Below are 20,891 nucleotides of genomic sequence, written 5' to 3' on the forward strand. Positions count from 1 at the left end.
ATACCACTATTTGGGAGCACATGTGTAAGAGAAGCAGGAAAAACAAACCAGCTTTATACTGTAAGAGCCTTTTTCTTGGTTTTGTTTTATACAGTGAAACGGCTCAGCCCTTCTTTCTTGAATACACCACACCGATCTTGATCCTAGAAACCCTCTGTGTTTGATTTCAGGTTGTATAACTGCAGCACAAAATTGCTCACCTGTGCATCGGTGTAGGTCCTATACACTAAAATGAAATAACTTTGATACCTATAGAATTGTATAGAAGACTGTGGTGTATTTTTTACTTGTCTGATAAATTATTAGAATTTGTTTACTTTGCATAGCACAATTACTCACAGCTAGACTTGAAAAGGAATTTAATGCCTGTTGACCTGGAAGTTTTGTTGAAATACTCAGATGCTGCTGCAGACTTAAGACAGGAGCTGTACAGTAGGAGCTGAACAGTGCTTCTGGTGGCTCTCTATAGCTTACTTGGATAAATATGCAGCTAAATCATGGATAACATGCATGTATCAGAATGAGAAACTGTCATGGTAAACTTGATTGTTCATATTTTTATTAAAAATGATGCAGAATTTGACATTAGAAATAATTACTGGCCAAAACAGACCTGAAGTGAAACTTTCAGAAAGTTTTGCCAAAATTTGTTAGACTATAATGTAGAAGTTAGATCAAAGTGAAGGATTGTGGCAAAAGGGGTAGAATACTGTGTTGGAACATTTTTAAAGGGTGTGTATCAAAATGGTAAGATGAATCAATTACAGCTGAGCTGAGTACATAGGGGAATATTGGCAGCTCCTGTGGATTAACTACATTGTATCACTTTGTACTATTTATTCAGAGCTTCCTCTACTCATCTGTTCTGTGTGTGTGCAAAATATATATCTTGTTACTTTCTAGGCTTTGCTGAAACATTTTCAATGAAGACAGACCTTACATTCAGCAAGTACTTAGAAGTTAGTTTTGGTCATCTTTTATGACAAGATCTAGAGGAAGGAAATAACATTGTCTTGAAAATGAAACCCAATAGTTAAATTTGAATTAAAAGGATCAAAATGAGAACTTGGAGAGAGTTCAGATTTGTCAGAGAATTGAAACATTTCTTGCATTTCCACCATGTACTACACTTCCAGTAATGCAGATAAACATCTTCGTTGCCGTTCGTTCATTCTCACTGTTAGGCCTGGTGTGATTTGGTGCCTCATCTCTAACTGAAGCTTTTTTTTTTTTTTTTTAAAGCTGTTCCAGTATGTATGGTGTTTTTTCTAATAACCAGTATTAAAGGCCCCTCTCTGGGAGAGGGTGCTGTGATAGAATCATAATGAGACTGTAGCTGATGAGCCTAATTAGGAGTTCAAAACTTGTCTGTTAAGTTTGCTTTGTTTCCCGCAGGTCTCTTAACATGGACTTTGAGAATCAAGACAAAGAGAAAGACAATAGCAGCGCAGCTGGGTCTTTTAGTGGCAACAGCACCAATAACAGTAAGGGTTAGCTTTATTCCTTATCTTACTTTCGTCACTTCAGTGTGCTGCATCTGCTTCATCTGTCCCTGTGTTTCAGCTGTGTGTGTTGTAGATCCACCTGGTACAGTGGAACTGTTCTGCCTGGGCACTTACCGTCTTCCCCTGCACTGATACTGCGATCTAGTTCATGCCCATGAAAGCTAGATTTAAAACATCAACGTAACATTTCCATAATGCATGAAAATTGCATGCTGCACAATTTTTCAGGTTTAACTGGAAATGGAAACAGCTTTACTTTTAAAAAAACCACCACACAATTACGAGAAGGGAGTGTACTTTCTTGTCGTCTGGAGTGTATCACTATGACACATTAGCCAGTCTGTAAGCAATGAGAGGTCTCCCGGTATGCTGACAAGTCTGTAAGGATGATTCAGATTTATCAATAGAGACTCTGAAGTATAGAGTTCACATGGCTTTGGGCAACTCATTTATAATGAACCACAAAATATGTGTCTACACACAATCTATTCAGAGTGGGAATTAACATGCCAGCTCCTACGTGGTGATTGTCCCCTCTGTAATCTATAAATAGATTCCAGGCAGCTTGGCTGTTTGAGATGCAGTGTTTTGCAGGTAAAAATATGTATGTGAACAGTTAGTGGAATGTGTTGAATACAATGTGCTGTAAATTCACACCTGAGTTTAACTTAGAGCAATTTATATGGCCGTATTCAGGGAACAGACTCTTGAACTAATAGTTTCCGCAAGTTTAGAAGGCAGGAATGAGATGTGTGAGCAGCCCTGTGCATGAAATCCTGAGTGCTGAGGTTGCTTTGTTCAAAGTGAGAAATAATAGCTGAAAATATATAAATTAAATAACATACTAGTCTCTTGCTTTTTTCTGCCTTTGTGTGTTTTTTAAATATAGACTCTTGGAATTTGCATAGTTGTCAGAGCACTGCTTCTGTTGACAACAGAGAGCAAAGAGGTTGCTGTGCTTGGTGATTCAGCAGTGAACAGTTGAGGCTTTTGGCATCTGGGAAGCAAGAGAAGACAGTCTGGGGCTGGGGAATAAGCACATTAAGGGGATTAGCTGTCAAAATGATCAGAAATGAGATGAAGAACCCTGACATTTAACACTGCAGGCACCAGTTCCTGTATGCCAAGGTGGTTTGTGGTACGTCATTTCTGGGGTTTTGTTTGTTTTTTCCCTTGGGAAGTTGAAGGGCATGTGAATAAATGCTCTTGCTCTAAGCAAGAGGCGCTAGATCCAAGTTGCAGATTAGAACACAGGAATTTCTGTGTCTTTGCACTGTCATCACTGAACTATCTGTGATGTACTTTACCTTGTTGTACCAGACCTCAGTAACACAGAAATCCCAAGTGACTGAATTCTGCTTTTTATTTTTAAAATTTATTTTGGTACTTATGTGTAAGAATAATAGATCTGTGACCTGAACTAACAAATGGCCATAACAGTGCAAGTGTCATGGCCTCTGTGCTCATTGTTTGGCTTTTCTTTTATGGAAATTTTTAAATACTTACGACACAGATACTAAGTTGTAGTGAGTGTATTTCAGATGTGTTTGAAGTTTTATACCCAGAGACACTGGTAACTATGAGCTGTGCAGTTAACTTGTTACTTAGACGACTTGCCACTCTTCCACAGAAAAAAAATAAAATAGACACATTGTAACACACACACAGAAACAAGGTGTGTGTATATTTACTTGTATGTCTCTGTACACGTGTGTATGTGCATATTCACAGATATTCTGCTTGATAACCTAGAAGCCTATCCTTAAAATCCTGGAACTGGTAAGACCCTGCTTCTTACAGTGGTGTCTAATTATTTTGGGATACCACAGTGGTGTTAAGCTGGTTTTGGATCTCATCTAGATCTGAGACTTGTATTCATTTTTCATTAGAGACATTTTGAATATTTATCAAGTGACTACTCCAGATGCTATCTGTTGTTTTAATGCTTTTGAAGTATGTCTTGTATTTTTAATTGCATTACTAATTCTTCCCCCCTTCGCTGTCCCCAGCTACAGAGATTGGTTAAGTATTGGAATGGGTGGGATAGGTGGGCTTTTCAAAGCCTGATCTTTTCAATTTTGTTAGTAATTCTAAAAACTTGTGGTAAAATATAGTAAAAAATGTCCTGTTCTATTATTAATATCCCTAGTAGTCATGCTGCATGGCTGAGGTGGAGGAAATACAGAAATATTATATTCTGATTATCCCTGCGCTGTTTAAAATTGCTTCCAGCTATAAAATGTGAGCCTGAAGTTTTGTTGGGTTTCAGCATAAAAGACTATGATTGTAGCGCACACTGAACTGAGTTGGTAGTTTCATCAACAGGTAAATGACTTGGGGGTGTTTTTTGAAAACTACCCTTTATTGTTAGACTTGATGTTATCTGGCGCTTGCGATCAGTGATGCAGTTTAAGGGCATGGTGGCCTTCACCCAGGTGGAATGTGAAGCTGTGGCACCCTTTGTGTGAGCACGGTCAGCCTAATGCTGTCAGCAGCTCTGCTGTCAGTCAGGCCCTTCGCCTGGTGCTGAGAGGTTAAATAAAACTTCCTTATGCTCTGTTCAACAGTCTATGTTGCTTAGTGTAAAATGAAGCAAATATATAATAGTTATATGTTTCCTAATTCCTAAATAATGTTAGTGTTTGTAACTTGTTATTCATTCTATCTATGGCGCAAGGAAAAATTCCAACATTTTCTTTCAGCTTTTGTTTCTTGGATCCTGCAAAGCATGGCTGTTGCTGTACACACCAGCCACTGCGACCGTGCAGTTTAGCTGGAGTGTTTCTGCACAGACTGCTGTGCTTGGTTGTGATCGTGCACCAAGGCCTTGGAGTAATAAACGCCTATTGCATGCGCACTGAAATGGAATGTGTTGTCAGTCCTTAGTTGTGTTGGTGAGGACAGACTGTCAGTATGTGTGTGGTAAGAAGCAGCCCAAGCTAAACTGTCACTTTCTTTCTTCTGCAGGTATTCAGACCATTGATTCTACCCAGGCATTGTTCCTGCCAATCGGAGCGTCTGTGTCTCTGCTAGTTATGTTCTTCTTCTTTGATTCAGTTCAAGTCGTCTTTACAATATGCACAGCAGGTGACTAAGTTTTCTTCTCTTCGCAAGAATTGGAATAGTACAGAAAGCGTGGATACAATTAAATATTGTTGATAACAATGATAATACTTGTCATGCTATATTTTTTACAAATCATCATATTTCACAGTTGTATTTTCATGTCTCTGTAGTATCAATAAAAGTGACAGGTATTATTTGAGAAGTATTTTCCACTTAGAGATTTGCTGAACCTACTGAACTACAAACTGCCAGAGTTTTGAAAGATGCTGGACATACTGTTTCATGTAAAGTTCACTTGTTTATAAATCAGTGCTCAGAACTGTGTGTGATATTTCGTAATTCAGGTACTTTATAGGATCCTAGCATAACTCTGGAGATCCTATCCAGAGACTCCTTTTCTTAGTTTGATTTTGGGTTTTGCTTTTATGCAGTTTTTCTTTGTTTCAAGAGTACTTCTAGTCTCACTAGCATTTTGAGTATTATTCTTTCGCACGGCTTGAATTTAGAACAAAAATGAAGCTGTTGTCCCAAATAAATTGCATGTCCTGTCATCCTGGTTATTATTATTTACATTTTTTCATTTAAATAAATACCAGGCCTTTGATTTCTTTGGGAAGTTTTGGCCTTTTGATCTTTTTGCAGTCCTTCAAGAGACCAGCTGCTATTCAGTGTAGCAAGGTTCTTCTGTCATTCTAAATAAGCAGCAGCTTTTAAAAATTGTATGCCTCAATCCACATACTGAGTCTGTGAAGATTTTTAAACCCCTAAGTACCTCTCATCCTCTCCTACTTCATGTATATGCAAGGTAGGCTTTTCCCTTGTGATTTAACTCCTGAGCTGTGCATCCTCTGCAGCCTCTTAAACAGGATTGATGTTGATGGGTGAGATCTAAATCTCTGCTCCTATCTCTAATTCTGGAGGCATAGTCGTGCAGAGGGGTCTGCTGAATGCTGCTTTTATAGCTTTGACCTACGACACGTGTTCTTTCCTATTCAGAATAAATTATGTCAGATAAATTGTACTGTATGCTAGGTATTAAGGATATATATACCCATATAAGATGTTACAAGGGAAGATTTATGACAAAAGACAAATATTAATTTGTCAAGCTTATTGGTCAGTTTCTTTCCAGAATGGCCTTGACATTTGTAACTTTATTTGTAATATTTTTGGTGCGTAATTAGACGATACTGTGTGAGCTGGGCCTTGTTGCAGGTTTAAGAGGATTGAGTCTGGGTTGATCAGTGCACTTGGGTATTGTTATTCCTGAACTTTGTTTTACGATAGGTTTGTGCTTTTCCTTGGTCTTGCATTAGAGGGCTCTTTGGCCCCAGAACCTCTAAAATGCAAAGCTTCGTTAAGAGGCTGTACAGCAGGTTGTGGACCCTGCTGGCGTTGGCAACCTGTGGGACTTGTCTTTCTGTCCCCTGAAGCTCAAGTAGTGCTATTTTACATCATCTTTTTTGTAGATTTTAGAGGCTGATTTGGGGGGCTTCTCAATTATAGCTGATGTCTGGTTTCTTAAATCTTCCTCCAGCAAAGATTTGCCTTTCAGGGAGGAGCCAGGAGCAAGGGTGGGTGCCTCGAACAGCCCAAGGCCGGGGCCAGCTGCTAAGCTGAGGGCAGAGCTGAAGAGCTGGCGTGTTGCCTGCAGACAGGGTTAAGCCAAGGGATTGCCAGAATAGGTACTGAGGCCAGGGGGACGAGGAAACTTAGGGCTGGAAGCCTGGACAGTCAGGAATGAGACTGAGTGGGCACTCGAGGGCACCGTGTGTTAGTGTGGTCACATCTTCATTCTTACACTCTGAATGAGCCCAGCTCTGGGGTGGCTCGTTGGGGATAGCAGGGTGGGAGGCACAGGGTTCCTTGCTAAGAAGAGGTGGAGGGGAGGAAGGGGAAGGAGAGATTCCAAGGGCAAAGAAGGTCAGCCTGGGGTGAGGACAGGTCAATCCCGCTGTGGTGGAGGCAGAGCAGGGCGCAGGGCAGGCAGGCAGCGAGGCAGGCAGGGCTTGGGGCAGCAGTGGCACAGGTTTTGCTGTGTAGCATTCTTTGCCAGGCACCTCTGAAATGGTTCCTGGTTTAGCGTGCACTCTTCATTCTTTCCCTATCCATTCTGCTCTTTTCCTCCTCTGTGAAATATTGATAGAACTGTGAATTTTCATGGTCCTGTTTGCATGCAGACACTTTTTAAATTTTTCTTTTCAAATTATTTGATGGGGAGTGGAGGTTTTCTTGTGGTTCGTTTGTGGGTTTTGGTTTGTTTTTTCAGTCTTCCATCTTCCTCCCCCAGAAGAGGTAAAATGGAGTAGAAAGCTGTGGTTTGACCAAACCAATTTCTTTTCTCCAGTTGGCTTAAGCTGTGTACTAAAGAGAATGTTTGATTCCTTCCCATCATCTTCATTTGAGCAGAGGAAAAAAAAAAAAATCCCTTTCAAAAACCAACAGCATCCACCCCAACTTTTTAAGCAAGAGTAAAGGACGGGACAAAGAGTTGATTTGCAGCATACAGAAAGTGTTGAGTGGCTCTTCTAATTTCATTTCAGTCTGTTCTTGCTACAACAGGTTTGGATGCATGCTGCTGATGTATCTGTGCCTCCATGCCCTCACTCTTCAGCCTTTGAAACACTCCTTAGTACAAATTCAGTACTATTAAAAAAAAAAACAACAAAAACCAAAAACAACAACAAAAAAAAACCTGGAAGGAAAAATAATTATAAATACCAGCAGTTACTAAATGTTTCTACAAATGTGTGGGTGGGTTAAGTATGCTTCTTAAAAAGGAAGATGCTTATGGAAATAGCCTGTTTGGATATTTACATATTTTTAATGTCCTGTTTTCAAAAACTTAAAGCACTTAGTATTTTAAAAAAGTGAAGTTGCCAGCTAATAGATATAATTTATTTTAAGTTGTAATATGGTTCAGTAATGAATAAAGGGTTTTAAGTGAGACCAGTGTGGGGGAAGTTGACGGAGTTGAAGAGTGGAAAAAAAACCTTTATTATGCTTAGCCTGTGTCACGTGTTGAAGAATTTAAAAAGAATCTCACAACCAGTTTGTAGTAAGTTTGTTCTTTTTTGGTTTTGACTCAATATTTGAAAACTGTTGGGGTTTTTTTTGCTGACATGATCATGAATAGCTTTAATACTTCTTTTTTTAAAGGTTTGGGGATGGGCGTTACATTCCTTTGAGAGCTTTTATTCTGATTGAAGTTTGAAAGCATACTAATAGAAGTCCTACAGAAAACCTTAGAGCCTTTAGCTGCTTGTGCTTTAATAATACTGCAGCGTATGATAAAAGGACATTGTTGCAAAAGCTTTTTCAAATTGGAGAAGCTTGTTTGTGTACTGTAGAAATTAGGTCTGAATGTACTAATACTACCTTTTCTTCGTTTTCTAGTCCTTGCAACAATAGCTTTCGCTTTCCTTCTGCTCCCGATGTGCCAGTACTTAACACGGCCTTGTTCACCTCAAAACAAGTAAGGACTTGAGAAATCTTTTGCTCCTCTCCTTGTATGTTGTATTTATTTATTTTCATGAGAATTCTTTAACAGAGTCTTTGGTTACGAGCATTAACCTCAAGGCTTTAGGGCTGATGTTTGTGCATATTTATTGTGCCAACACCATGTTTCCACTTTGAAACTAGGAAGCACGATTTCTGCAAGTCATGTGTGCTTGCCAGCCTGGGAAGTGCAGTACCATTGCAGGGGACTAGATTTCCTAACAGTGTTTTTTAAGAAGCTTGGCTTATTTTGGGTGAGATTTCAGTTTGGGATTTGGTATTAGATTTCAATGTTTGTTAACGTTGGACTATGGATTTTAATCCTGGCTCTTTCAGTGACTGTAGTTACACCAGTGAAAATGACAGTTGTTAATCTCATGTTTTGAAATGATTGGCGGGTTTTTTTTATTTTTTTTTTAACCTTTTGACTGGAGTTCATGTTGCAAGAAGCGCCATCTTAGATGGTACTAGGAAATAGCATTCATTGTAACAATTTCAAGAGAGGTGCCAGAATTTACAGCGTTTTTTCCATCTCTGTAGTTCAGACTTTGCACATTATTTGAATGCGAGGAAAGGTTTTATTTTGTTGCTGTTTTGGTACCTATTTGTGGCAAAGGAACCTCCCTTCAGTTGTTCTTGGCATCTTTCATCAGCAGTTGAGCCTTGTTCCAGCAGCGTCCATTTTCTGTTCTTTAAATGGAAACATAAAGTCTTCTAGCTAATGTTTGTGTGTTGTTCCTAGGATTTCCTTTGGCTGCTGTGGGCGTTTCACTGCTGCTGAGTTGCTCTCATTTTCTCTGTCTGTGATGCTTGTCCTTATCTGGGTCCTAACTGGCCACTGGCTCCTTATGGATGGTGAGTATGTGAATTAAGGGATTTTACTACTGGTTTGAGCCTGTTGTGACACATGCAGTCACCTGGTGATGATTGGTGAAATTTGCTAATATTAATGGCTTGCTGAATTGTAATACTGTGTGGTAGACTCCCTGGAAACAGCAGCTGTCAGGAACATGCCAGGGTAGCATTTGGGACACCTGTTTTTCTGGTTTGTGAAAGTTTCCAAGGAAGTGCCAGAACACTCATGAGAGAGATTCTGCACCTGTGTGGTATAGGGTGAATCGCCGGTTTTAGTTAAAGATGTGTTGAGACAGTGGTAGTTTATGAATCATAACTTGATCTTAATGATCTGGTTAATTTTTGCTGTGCATCTTATTGTTCATTGGTTCAGATGATCAAATAATTTGTCGTGAGACAGTTCACAGTAGCTGGTTTTCTTTGATCTCTTTGATGCTTGCCATGGATGGTGAGATGGGTGAAGCTGGCAGGCATCCAGTTGGCTTGAAGGTGTGATTTTTTTTTTCATGCTGGTTGAACTGAATTCACAGCTTACTGTTCCAAAAAGGAGGTTTCCTCCTCCCCTCCCGCCTTCCAAATCTCTTGTGCTAGCTCTGGCACTCATTTAATCACATGGTAAACTGATTCAGCTCACTAGAATGGCAGCATACTCTTTCTTTTTTGCCAGGCTGTTTTTCTGCTGCTGCAGTGAGATGAATTGGATTATTTTGCAGTCAGGTATGTGCTAAATTTTGGCAAAAGGCAAGTGGCAGCATGATGGGATCTGAGAGGGGGGGAGTGGATGTGATAGCAAAGTGAGGAAGGGGTAGCCAGGAGCAGGAGCTCTGCTTCTTAGCAGCGTCAGGCAACTGAAGTGGCTTAGGACTTGTCGTGAAATGGCACCTTGAAGTTGTGATTGAGGAAGAATAGCTGGGCCAACATTACTGCCCTTGAAACTGTTTGTTGCAATAGAAAACGTATATCCCAGCAGCTTTCCCGCTCCTCCTAAACGAGATGGGAGCAGCAGCAAGTCCTTAGCACTGAATCCTCTCATGGCACCTTCATTATTTCTTTCTCATGCTTTTTGCTGCTTTACAACTTCCACCTGCTGTATGTTAGGGAATACCTTTTAAAGGATACTAAATGAAGAAATGCAGATGAAGTTCGTTTTGTGTTGAACAGAGTAGCCCACCATGTAATCAGGGGTGATTTTTGATCTGCAGTAGCTACAAAGCTAAATGGAGCATCAGGTGTGGATTTTGGTGAAATCTGAAGACTTGTCCACACTGAGATATTGACAGAAGCATTTACTTCAAAATAGCTGGTTTTGTGAGCACTTCAGTCTGGAATAGTGAGCTTTGAGGCAATTAATCTGCAGAGTAAGGAACTGCTGGTGCAGAGTGACGTTTGGATTTTATTTCTCTTGGTGGCTTTTTATGGTTTACTGAATTGTGTTGATACTGTCTAGCTTTGGATTATTTTATGTAGTTTATACTAAGGGAGCTTGAACTGTATAGGTAAGCCTCCGATCATTTGTTCAAATCCAGTTAAATCAATGTTTGTCAGTGACATTGAACAGGGAGCAGCATTTATTGGCCTTCATCAGGGAAATGTGCTGCAGTTTTAGTCCTCATACTATACTGCTGCAAGTGGGATCACATCATCTCTGCCGTTACCCTTTGCTTCTCTGCAACTGAAAGCTCGGGACCCCAGTTAATCTTGTTTGGAGGGCAATGTGGGCAATAAGCACAGCTCGGTAATATATGCAAGTGGAGCACTTGCTTTAAGCCAGCGCTTGCCAGCTGCTGGGTGTGCTGTGATCTAACTCCTCCTCCCCGCTTTCACGGGGATGATCTTCTGTTTCACTGTCGGCAGAAAATGAAACAGATGTTTTGAACGTGTTTCACGTTGCCTGGGCCGGGCAATGAGAGGGAGAAGTGGGGCAGGTGTTTCTTCTTAACAGCACATTTCATTTTTTGTGTGTGTGGTTTGTGGTTGTGCAGTTGTTTCTCTCTTTATGAGAGAGTATTTCTACTTTAGAGCCGAGTAAAATGGTGGGGAAATACTTCATGGTAATTTCCAGTCCTTACAAAACCGAGGTATGGCAGTTCCTGCCAGAACAGTCTTCATTGCTCAAATACCACAGTTCCCTCATCTGCATGGTACAGTTGGTTGAACTGTTCCTAAAGCCGGAGACACCTCACTGGGTAGAACGAGCAGGTATTATCTCCAGGGGGTTGTTCTGGCCTGTGATGAATTACATTTATAAGTCTTGAAATGCTGATTTCTGAGCAGATTCTTTGATGACAGAATCATCAAGGATGGTCCTTGTCCCCTGGTAAAACCTGGTTAAAAGCTTTCCTAAATAGTGGACATAGCTGGAGATGTACAAGGGGAACAACAGATGTATGCAGGGTCTGTCGTAGCTACAAAGTGAACTTGAAGGGTCATGGATACCCCAGGAACTGCTGCAGACCTTCACTGCTGCAGCAGGTGGGTAGAGGGCTGCTGCATGACGTGTTCTTATTCGCACTCTTTAAAATACACTTTGAGAGTTTGAGGAACACTATTAGATCAGAAATTCTGTACCTGTTTCTTTCAGAGGTCAGGTGGTGGCCCGTGGGGGAAGTTTAAGCCTTGCTGGCTTGCATAACTCTTTGTAAAGCAGTCACCACACCACCAGCATCTTGGTGGTTTCCTCTGTTCTGGGTGCAGTAGTGCCGTAAAGCTGAAAAATACGCTGTATCCAGAGAGTCAAATCACGTATGCAAGAGTATTGTTAATCCTCAGAACGTCCTTATTCCATGAGTGTGCTTGCAGGGACTCCAAAGTTAATTCTTTGTGTTAATTGAAGGTTAACCCTTTCAGTGAGCTCTTTCTTACTCAGCTTCATTAATCCATTGCCCAGCACTTCCAACCCAGAGGTACTATTTGTGTGGCTTTTCTCTCTCCTCTCTCTCCCCTTCACACTCTCATGTGCACGCTCTTTTTTTGCATGCTCCCTCTTTTCCTCACTCTCACGGTATCCCTTTTTCGTGTGTCGTAACCCCCCCCCCCCCCCCCCCCCCAATCTGGAGCATATTCCAATGGAGATCTATTTTACATAGTTTGCCATCACCATCCGTGAGCTTGGATATGGATGACTTTGTTTCTCATATGATTTCTGGACTTTTTCATTCGAAAAGAAAGCTGGCTTCTGTTTAGAGAAGCCTGTTGGTGGTTTGACTGCACTTTGGCCTATATTACTTGTACTTGCTCTCGGGCATTCTTGCTTCTCTTCTGTTTTTTTAAATCCACCAATATTTCTTAAAGCAGTTGCAAAACCGCATAATTATGAGCATGTGCATTTCACTGTCATCTAAAGGACTTTTTTCCATCTGCTTTTCTACCCAGTATTGGCTTAGTTTGATGAAAGAGTCTTGCACGTGTGCCTGCATTCATTTCTGTGATGGAGAAATGGGGTGTGCGTACAATAGAAAACACTTCACGCTGGTTAAAATATTTCCACTTCTAGTTAATTATAACCTGGAAATCCTCTCCTAAATATAGGCTTGCTTGAGCTATTATTAACATTGGCTTTAGAGAAGCCTTTCTGATTTAAGACAGACTGTTCCCTTGTATTTGCTCTTTTGCCAGAGGAAGTCTGTAACTGAAGGCTATATTGAATTACTGAGCACAGATCTCGTTCTCGCTGCTTTGCTGTGTCAAATTCTCAAAACCTCAATAATTTGCTTACATTTTGTAGCTACAGTTATGCAGCATGATTTAGGGTACATTTTTATCTGAGTAATCCCATTACTTTGTTAAAATCGGCAGCGCTGACACTTGGTGTTGTGCTAAGCTTGTCAGTTCTGAAAAGAGAAGGTGGGTTTGGCAAAGTCCCCGCTGGGCTGCAGCCTCTGGGCACTGCGGGCAGCCACGCCAGCAGGCGTTTGGTGGCACTTTTTTCCCTTGAATCCGTATGGACATGTCCTCAGTGTTTTGATGGAAGAACTCCACATCTTTCAGGTGAAATACAAGCATAAGGTAGTTTCACAGTTACATAATTATAGCATCAGACTCCAAAGGTTAGCTTGTACATTTTGGCAGAGTCAAGTCGTTGTGTTGGTGGGCACGTACGTAATGGATCAGTTTTTCTCTGTGGTTTCATTTGGTCAGAATAGGTTCGCACCTCTTTACACATTCTGTGTCATGTTAGACAAATAAATACATTTTGTTTACAAATGTCTGCACAGTTGAGTGTAATCTGGTCCTAACAGGGCTCCATTCCTTGTAAATAGATGAAAGTTGATTTGCTTTTTAAGTTTTAATTTTTGTATTTTAAGTATCTCTTTAGGGATTTGCTTGTAACCAGTTGAAAAATATTCAATTGTCAGTTGAGTACCTTCGGTAGGTAAGGCTAGGCTTAAAGAAGCAGGAAATCGCACAAATGTGAAAACTGGGAATTATTTTTTTTGTGTAATGTTTCTAGTTTTCTACCCTGACAAAATTCCCCTTGGAACAAAACTAACATCTGAGCTGCAGCATGTTGTTCAGCCTGTTGATTTGGCTGAAAACTCATCCTTGAGAGAGGGGTTAGGAAAAGACTTGCCCATGTTTTTTTCCCCGTTGGTAGGTAGGCCTTCACATCGAGTTTTGTCATTGGGAAATCCCTGTAGATCTAAATGCGAATATTTCATAGTTAGTGTTCGGGCAGTCTTACACAATCTTGCCCAAACAGAAGATAGGTTTGAGTAGGCTTTTGTCGTATCTTGTTCTAACATGTCACATAACCATGCTACTTCATAATTAAGAGTCAAGGATTTTATTTATTTTATACATTTACTAGAAAAACCTCCTAATAGTGTAAAAGTAGAGGTTTGTGTTTGGGGTACGAAGAGTTCAAGGTGGTTTTGTTGCTTCTGTTTTTAACTGGGTAGTCAGTGTTTTACGGGGGGGAGAGAGAGAGTCTAGGGCACAAGACATGAAAGCATTTCTTTGTGGCGGCTGGTGGAAGTTGAGTGGAATGGGCAGTTGTGCCTGCAGAGGGATTTCTGCTTCCATGGGGACATGTTTGTAGTTGGCTACCAAATGTGTTTTGATTTTTATTTACTCTGATAAGAAGAATTTCACTATCTGGAAACAATAGAGAGTAATCTAGTGCATGTGCTGCACAGGTGTGAACAGGGGCTCCTTTGGAGTGTTTTTTGTGGGGGAGGTATTGGCTTGGGGTTGGTGGGTTTTCTGTTTGTTTTGCTATTTTTAATGAACTAATTGTGTGCTTGCATTTTGTAGCTCTGGCTATGGGCCTGTGTGTTGCAATGATAGCCTTTGTTCGGCTGCCGAGCCTGAAGGTTTCCTGCTTGCTACTCTCTGGGTTATTAATTTATGATGTATTTTGGGTAAGTGTTTTGTTTGGTTTTGCTAAAACTGTTTTTATCCTTTGGATCTGTAATTGGCCTTGGGCCATTTTTACATGAATTGTACTAGTATGAAGTTGCTGAAATCTGGCAAAGCCAGAAGATCAGCTTCATTGCTTCATTCTGAGGCATTAAAGTCTGCAGCAGGATACCGAATGATTTCCTTGCTAATGAGTTGACAAAAGCAGAAACATGATTAGAATATTTCAACTTTGGCATATTATTTAAAAAAAGAAATTGGACCTCAGATTTTGAAAGCCTGGCTGAGGATCAGAACAAGCATTTCCAAGTAAACACAAAGCCTTATCCATGCTTGCACAGTACGCACATGCCAACATCTGATGAGCAGCAAAATCCACAAGATAGGAATGCAGACTGATTTATAGTCACTGAGGTTGGCATAAAATCTTCCTGCACTTTTACAAGAAACCTGACAGAATATATTTTGTAATACTGAAAGGATTTTGTTTTACTTTTGTGTGACAGTGAGCACTGATCCAGGGAAGTGCTTTCTGACAGCCAGTCTGTTTCCCAGTGTGATGAGCTGTAGCGTAAGAGCCTGTTTGAAACAAGTGTTGCATCATTCCATTTACGAGTGAGCACTCACTCACCTCTTCTCTGCTTTCAAGCTTTCTCGTATTTTCAGTATCCTGTTACCTGTCTTTGTAGTCCTAGACCACCTATTGTGGTCCAGACAGATCCTTTCCCAAAGGATCTCAAGATACCGATCGATATCTTGGTATCAGAAAGTATATTCCAGTTATTCTTGAGGATTAATAATGTAAAAAACTTTATCTGAATTTTTGAAATGCATTTTGCTTTTTATCACCATATATATACAACACACGTATATGGAAATTTTAGACAATATCCTTTCTTTTCTTGAATAAGCAAAGCAAAAACACACGCAGATTTGAGTATATAATTGCAGTCTGTAATTTCTGATGGTTTCCTTGCTCCACAGGTCTTTTTTTCTGCCTACATCTTTAACAGCAATGTTATGGTGAAAGTGGCCACACAACCAGCAGATAACCCCCTTGATGTTTTATCCCGGAAACTTCACCTGGGACCAAATGTGGGTAGAGATGTTCCCCGTCTGTCGCTGCCTGGTAAACTTGTATTTCCAAGGTAAAATCAGCAGTTCTTCTACTGTACTATATAAGAAAAACCTTCCCTTCCTGTACTTGGTAGTACCGCTAATTATACTGGAAAATACCAACTTAGTTCCCTCGTTAGTCACTCCCTTTTCCTGATAAAAAGGTACATAATGAGTAGTGAGGGTTGGACTCTTTGCTGACTCACGGCGTGCAGAAATAATCCTAATTAGGTTAACAGGTGGCCCATTCAGAACAGGATTTGCTTTTCGACATATGTGTGAGTTCTACAGTTTAATGACTGCTATTGTAGGATTTATGACCTAATGCTTAAAAGCAAAAGACCTGAGGTTTGTGCCGTCACAGTAGTCTTGATTACTGTGTAATTGCAAGCGATGGGGAAGGGAGTTAGAAACTGATCTAAGCAAGGGTGGCTTACCGGGTGAGTGTCATGTTGGAGATTATTTCACACCTCTGCTGTGGGGGTTCCTTGATGTCTCAGACTTTTAACCAGATCTGCATAGGCCTGATGGGACAGTAAGCTTCAGTGCGTCAGCAGTTATGCAGCAGTTCATGTTGGTGTATTTACTCTCTTCTTGTTTCTTTAGATGTTGGGATGCTGAAATTACAGGGGTTAGGAGTTGATTGTCCGCAATGATAAAACCAAAATTATTCATTCTGTCAACTTTGTGATAACTTAATTTGACTTCATTTTCTTGACACGTATCTCAGTTTTAAGATAATGGGCAATTTTAGTTCTTGGTCTACTTAACAGCTGGCTCTTTTTGGGAATCTGGTGAGACTATAGTTTTCTGTGTGTTTTGTCTGAGGCCAAAGATCTGAGAAGTCCATAAGTTGACTTATTGCCTTGTATTAGAGGCGATCTGTGCACATGAGAATGAGGGTGCAGTGTCTATCGATGTTAATCAAACAGTTCAATAAAACGGTCAACTGGTACCTCCCATCAATGCTTAGAGGAGACATGGCTGAAATACTGAGTCGATGGATCTGTTTCACTGAGTTGAGTTAAGAGCAAAAGCAGCTTAAACACTACTGGTAGAAATAAACTGGTTTAGAGCAACATGTCATTATGTCAAAATGGTTACATTTACAGCTGTGCTGAGGTGGTGGTGAAATCACCGAGGAGCAAATCCTCAGTAGCCAGCATTTAGCTTCTACTATGTAAGAGTTTGCCAGTAGAAAGAAGGGATGTGCAAAACAAAGCGCAAAACCAAAGTGGAGGAGTCTAGAGCTTGTCACCTTGTGTTTTGGGCATGAACCCATTTTTGGTTGCTCTCTAGTTCCACAGGCAGCCACTTCTCTATGCTGGGGATTGGAGATATTGTGATGCCAGGTCTTCTGCTCTGCTTCGTTCTACGTTACGATAACTACAAAAAGCAAGCCAACAGTGATTCCTGTGGTGCCCCCGGGCCAGGGAACATCTCTGGACGTATGCAGAAGGTCTCTTACTTTCACTGCACACTTATTGGATATTTTGTAGGTGAGTAATTAGTTTAATATGGATAGCTGCATAGCAAGCAGAAGTTGGATTATTGTAGTAGGTTTAAAAGATGATGGAAGCAGGCGTAAAGAGGCTTTGAGAGAACACTTGGTTCCTGTTTTAATCTTCTCTTTGGGTTTTGGTGGCATGGTCTAGGGAGAAAAACCCTTCTACAGTCTGCTTTTTAAGATGTTATGTTTTATTTAGAGGATGGAAAAGATATCGGTGTATTTTTATTAGCAACTTTTTATACTTTGCATTACTAGCGTAGGTGTCCTAGCTCATGCCTGGGTTATGGGAAAAATACGGGAGTTTCTAGATGGATTGTGCTGTGCAAAAATACATCTAGGTAATTCATCTAGATAATTCCTGCATTTTTGCATTCTACTGCTAATGCTTATGATCCTGTGACATTCTAATACATACAGAAAATGGTAAATAGTCACAACTGGAATGCTGTTTATAATTTGATGTAGCCATCACTCTCCTTCCTAACATAAAATAGATTTTTCCCTAAGGTCAGGACATGTGTGTGCATACCCTGACCTCTCGCAGTCCTTCTGAGGATGAAAAGGAAAGATAATTTCCTACCGGCAGCCTTCCTCCTCCGCGCCCCCCATCTTTCCCCCTATGTTCTCTTTTGACACATACCCAGGAAAACCATTCCCGGTGGGTACAATGCTTCCTTCCTCTTGGCGCCCCGTTTCTCACGCTAGGGGCCTCGGGCTGACAGTCTCAGGAGGTACCAGCACTGGAGCAGCACATCACTGTGGTGCGTTCAGCTCCCTCCCCTTCACCTTTTGTGCATTTTGTTTGAGTTATTCTTAGCTTAGTCTTTGAAATTCAAAACTGGAGCAAGTGGCTCAACACAGCCCAATATTAAAATAGAATAATTTCTCACTGTTTGGTTTGTTTCAATTGTATTTGGGAAAAGCGAAACACAGGTAAGTAACTTTTCCACAGCTCGTCTCTTAAAATGGTGGGGAAGGGAGCCACGTGTGGATGGAATGATGAGAACATCTATATGCAATCTAAAGATATTTATAGTCAGTTTTTTTCCTTACAGGTCTATTAACTGCAACAGTAGCTTCTCGTATTCACCGGGCAGCCCAGCCCGCCCTACTCTATTTGGTACCTTTTACTTTATTGCCGCTCCTCACCATGGCCTATTTAAAGGTAAGACAGGATTACGTGCTCACAGCAGGAAGCTCTGGGGTCAGCTGGAAGCAGGTTCAGTGTTCTTGCACCGGGCAGCAGTTCTCATGAGGATGATGCATGTCCTTAACAGCCCTGGCCCAGAGCTAAGGTACTGCTGCTGCTGGGGTGAGTCTTCAGTCTGGAGGACTGAGGAACTGAGAAATGACCTGCTGAAATAGAAGATAATTTATGTACATAAATTAACAAAAATTATAAGCTAACTAAATTCTGGAGTATTAAACGCTGTTTTAATTAAATCAGTGAATTTGTCCTTGCCCAGCTGGACATGAAAAAATGCGTGCACAAAGGTTGAACAGAGATTGGAGAGGCAGATCCTTGTTTACCTCTTCCCAGTCACCTGTTCTGAACCGTAATTTTAAAATTTCGCCTTTCCTGTTACAGGGCTGTTGTTGAAACGCACATCTAACGCTCTGCAGAGTGGAAAGACTAGAGTTTTCCACCTGCGTGAATATTTTCTTCCGTGAGAAACCTCTTTTGGGTAGATCTGCCACCAAAATAAGATGGCCTGGCCTGACAGGGAAAGGATTTATTTTTTACTGGGATTATTGTAATTTGCAAAACAGGCGAAGAGTAGATTTTAGTTTTAAATCTACTTTAGTTTTAAAGTAGATTTAAAGTTTTAGTTTTAAAGACATGCTTCCAAGTAGATATGCATTTTAAAATTTGAATTCTAAATGAACTTTAAAGTTTCTGAGGGCATGGTCCTTCTACTGTTTTCCTGCCTTAGGGCGATCTACGTCGCATGTGGTCTGAGCCTTTCCACTCCAAGTCCAGCAGCTCCCGTTTCCTGGAAGTATGATGGACCAGATAGAAAGTGACCTGAACTTCTGCCTTGGTCCTTTTCACTTTAACTTGTGGCTTGGTCGTCTCCTAAAGCTGGACTGGCTGGTACTTGGGAAGGTACCAATTATGGGACTTGTACGAAAGGACTTCGTATTAAAAGGAGGAAAAGAAAAGAAAGCTAAGATCCCGGAGCTGTGTGTGACTCCGTATCTCCCTGCAGATGTGGAACTGGGGACCCTTTGTGCAACTGCAGCCACTTTCCTCTTTTCCTCACTCAGATGGATTAGTACCAGACTATTACCTTTGAGAGAGGAAGAGACAGACTTGAAACTGAAAACGGCTTGAAGTCGTTCAAAAGCTTGTGAACACTAAAAGAAAAAACAGTTAAGCAAACTGAAGCTTCTTCAGAGAACCTCTCATGGACATTGGGACCAGTTTCCTGCTGGACTTCGGTTTCGAAAAGAACTGAGACAGAAGGTCTTCTGTCACAATATTGGGTTTTTTTTGATTTATTAAATATTTCCTGTGGTGTGAGGTTACTTATTAAATCCACAGACATTGAGTGACTTCTTGCAGTATACATATAAAAATTTGTTGTAACAAGTTACATTTCCACCCAGATGTCATGTTGCAGTGAAAAAGGGCACGATTTTTATACATATATATATACACACATATAGATATATATATGAATAAATAAAAAGGAAAACCTGCTAAAATCATGCTATGTAGCAGACAGGGGCTTGCTGTAATTTTTAGCATGTAGAGCAGTTTACTATGGCTTTCTTGTATATGGATCTACAATGAGCTGCTGTTTTTTTCCCCCCCCTCCTACAACTGAACCTGCAGTTTCAAACCAAGTGTAGTATTTGTACCGATTGTACTCATGGACTTTAGGGGATATTTGATTTTGATCAATGTAGCAAACTAGGGAAGAAAAAAGTTCAAACCCAAACCTGTTTGTTTGAGGGGGGAGGGGGGTGGGGGGTGTCTTCTTTTTTTTTTTTTTCTTTTTTTTTCTTTTATGTTTCTACAAACAGCTCCCTTGCAGGTTTTTAGTAGTTCCTTCTTGACCCAGTGCATGTATTATAGCAGCAATTGTCTTTGTGCTTTCTGATCATAGTAATGTATCACTTGTAAATACATTTTTTTCTATTTTCTATTTTTTTGTATTTTTTGCATTTTGTTGCATTAGTATGCTGTATTTTTTCCATGCCCCTGCCCCTTAAAGAAAAAAAAAAAAAAAAGGAAAAAAGAAAACTGTCCTTTACTGTTGTGACTGGTTGGAGCTTGTGTGTTGACTGCTTTGTACCTGTAGCCTGTTAAAATGTGGATTTATTATTTTTTTTTGAACCAGCGGTTCCAGTTCTGTTATTTTGTTGACTGAAAGGCTTCCCTGAGGTAACTAGAACATTTTTCCTTTAAAATACTCTGTCAGATTGGGTGTGGGGAGCTCTCCCAAAAGCTTGTAGCTCTTGGTGGTTTGATAGATGCTGGTAACTGTTAGTTAACTCGAAGGAAAACAGGAATGTTTCAGAATGAATCGGACTGAACAGTAACATTACTTTGGGGTACGGTTCTGTTACAACAGGTAAGGAAACTTTGGTGAAATACCTGATCCTTTCTGCTCTGTCAGATGTTACAAAAAGAGCATATTTAGCATGGCAGAAAATTTTGTCCAGCACAGTGTGTACTGTCATTAATTAACGTCATCTTCTGTTCTCAGGCACGTCCGGCACTGCTTGCGGGCAGAGGGGCTGACAGGCCGACAGCCTTGGAACTTGCTGTAACAGATCTCCAAGGGGTGGAACCTCTGAAGAAGCGGTAAGCAGCAGCACAGGGGTCTGGGGGGCTCTAAGATTAAGCAAGTGTGGCTGGGTGGGTGTGGCAGGGGGATGCTGTGACTTGATTTTTTGGTATCATCCCCCTGCCACCACCCCCAGTTCATCTCTTTCACTTGAAAGCATTTCCTCTAGCACGTGCCTGCAATGCT

At 40.7% G+C, this 20,891-nt stretch overlaps 1 protein-coding gene across 2 annotated transcripts in view; it reads left to right on the plus strand.

Moving 5' to 3' along the window:
• SPPL3 (signal peptide peptidase like 3) overlaps positions 1-20,060 on the plus strand; it is a 60,804-nt gene extending 40,744 nt beyond the window's left edge. The window contains exons 3-11 of one of the 2 annotated variants that reach the window (XM_040605049.1): positions 1,396-1,490; positions 4,473-4,592; positions 7,968-8,046; positions 8,812-8,924; positions 14,178-14,284; positions 15,267-15,430; positions 16,698-16,897; positions 17,964-18,073; positions 18,843-20,060. In XM_040605049.1, coding sequence (XP_040460983.1) covers positions 1,396-1,490; positions 4,473-4,592; positions 7,968-8,046; positions 8,812-8,924; positions 14,178-14,284; positions 15,267-15,430; positions 16,698-16,897; positions 17,964-18,073; positions 18,843-18,914 — 1,060 coding nt within the window. In that variant the 3' untranslated portion in view covers positions 18,915-20,060. The remainder of the gene's footprint in view (positions 1-1,395; positions 1,491-4,472; positions 4,593-7,967; positions 8,047-8,811; positions 8,925-14,177; positions 14,285-15,266; positions 15,431-16,697; positions 16,898-17,963; positions 18,074-18,842) is intronic. The other variant, XM_040605056.1, reaches the window with a different exon arrangement.
• The last annotated feature ends 831 nt before the right edge of the window (positions 20,061-20,891 follow it).

The sequence above is a fragment of the Falco naumanni genome, chromosome 1, assembly GCF_017639655.2.
Source record: "Falco naumanni isolate bFalNau1 chromosome 1, bFalNau1.pat, whole genome shotgun sequence".
In the NCBI taxonomy this organism is placed as follows: domain Eukaryota; kingdom Metazoa; phylum Chordata; class Aves; order Falconiformes; family Falconidae; genus Falco; species Falco naumanni.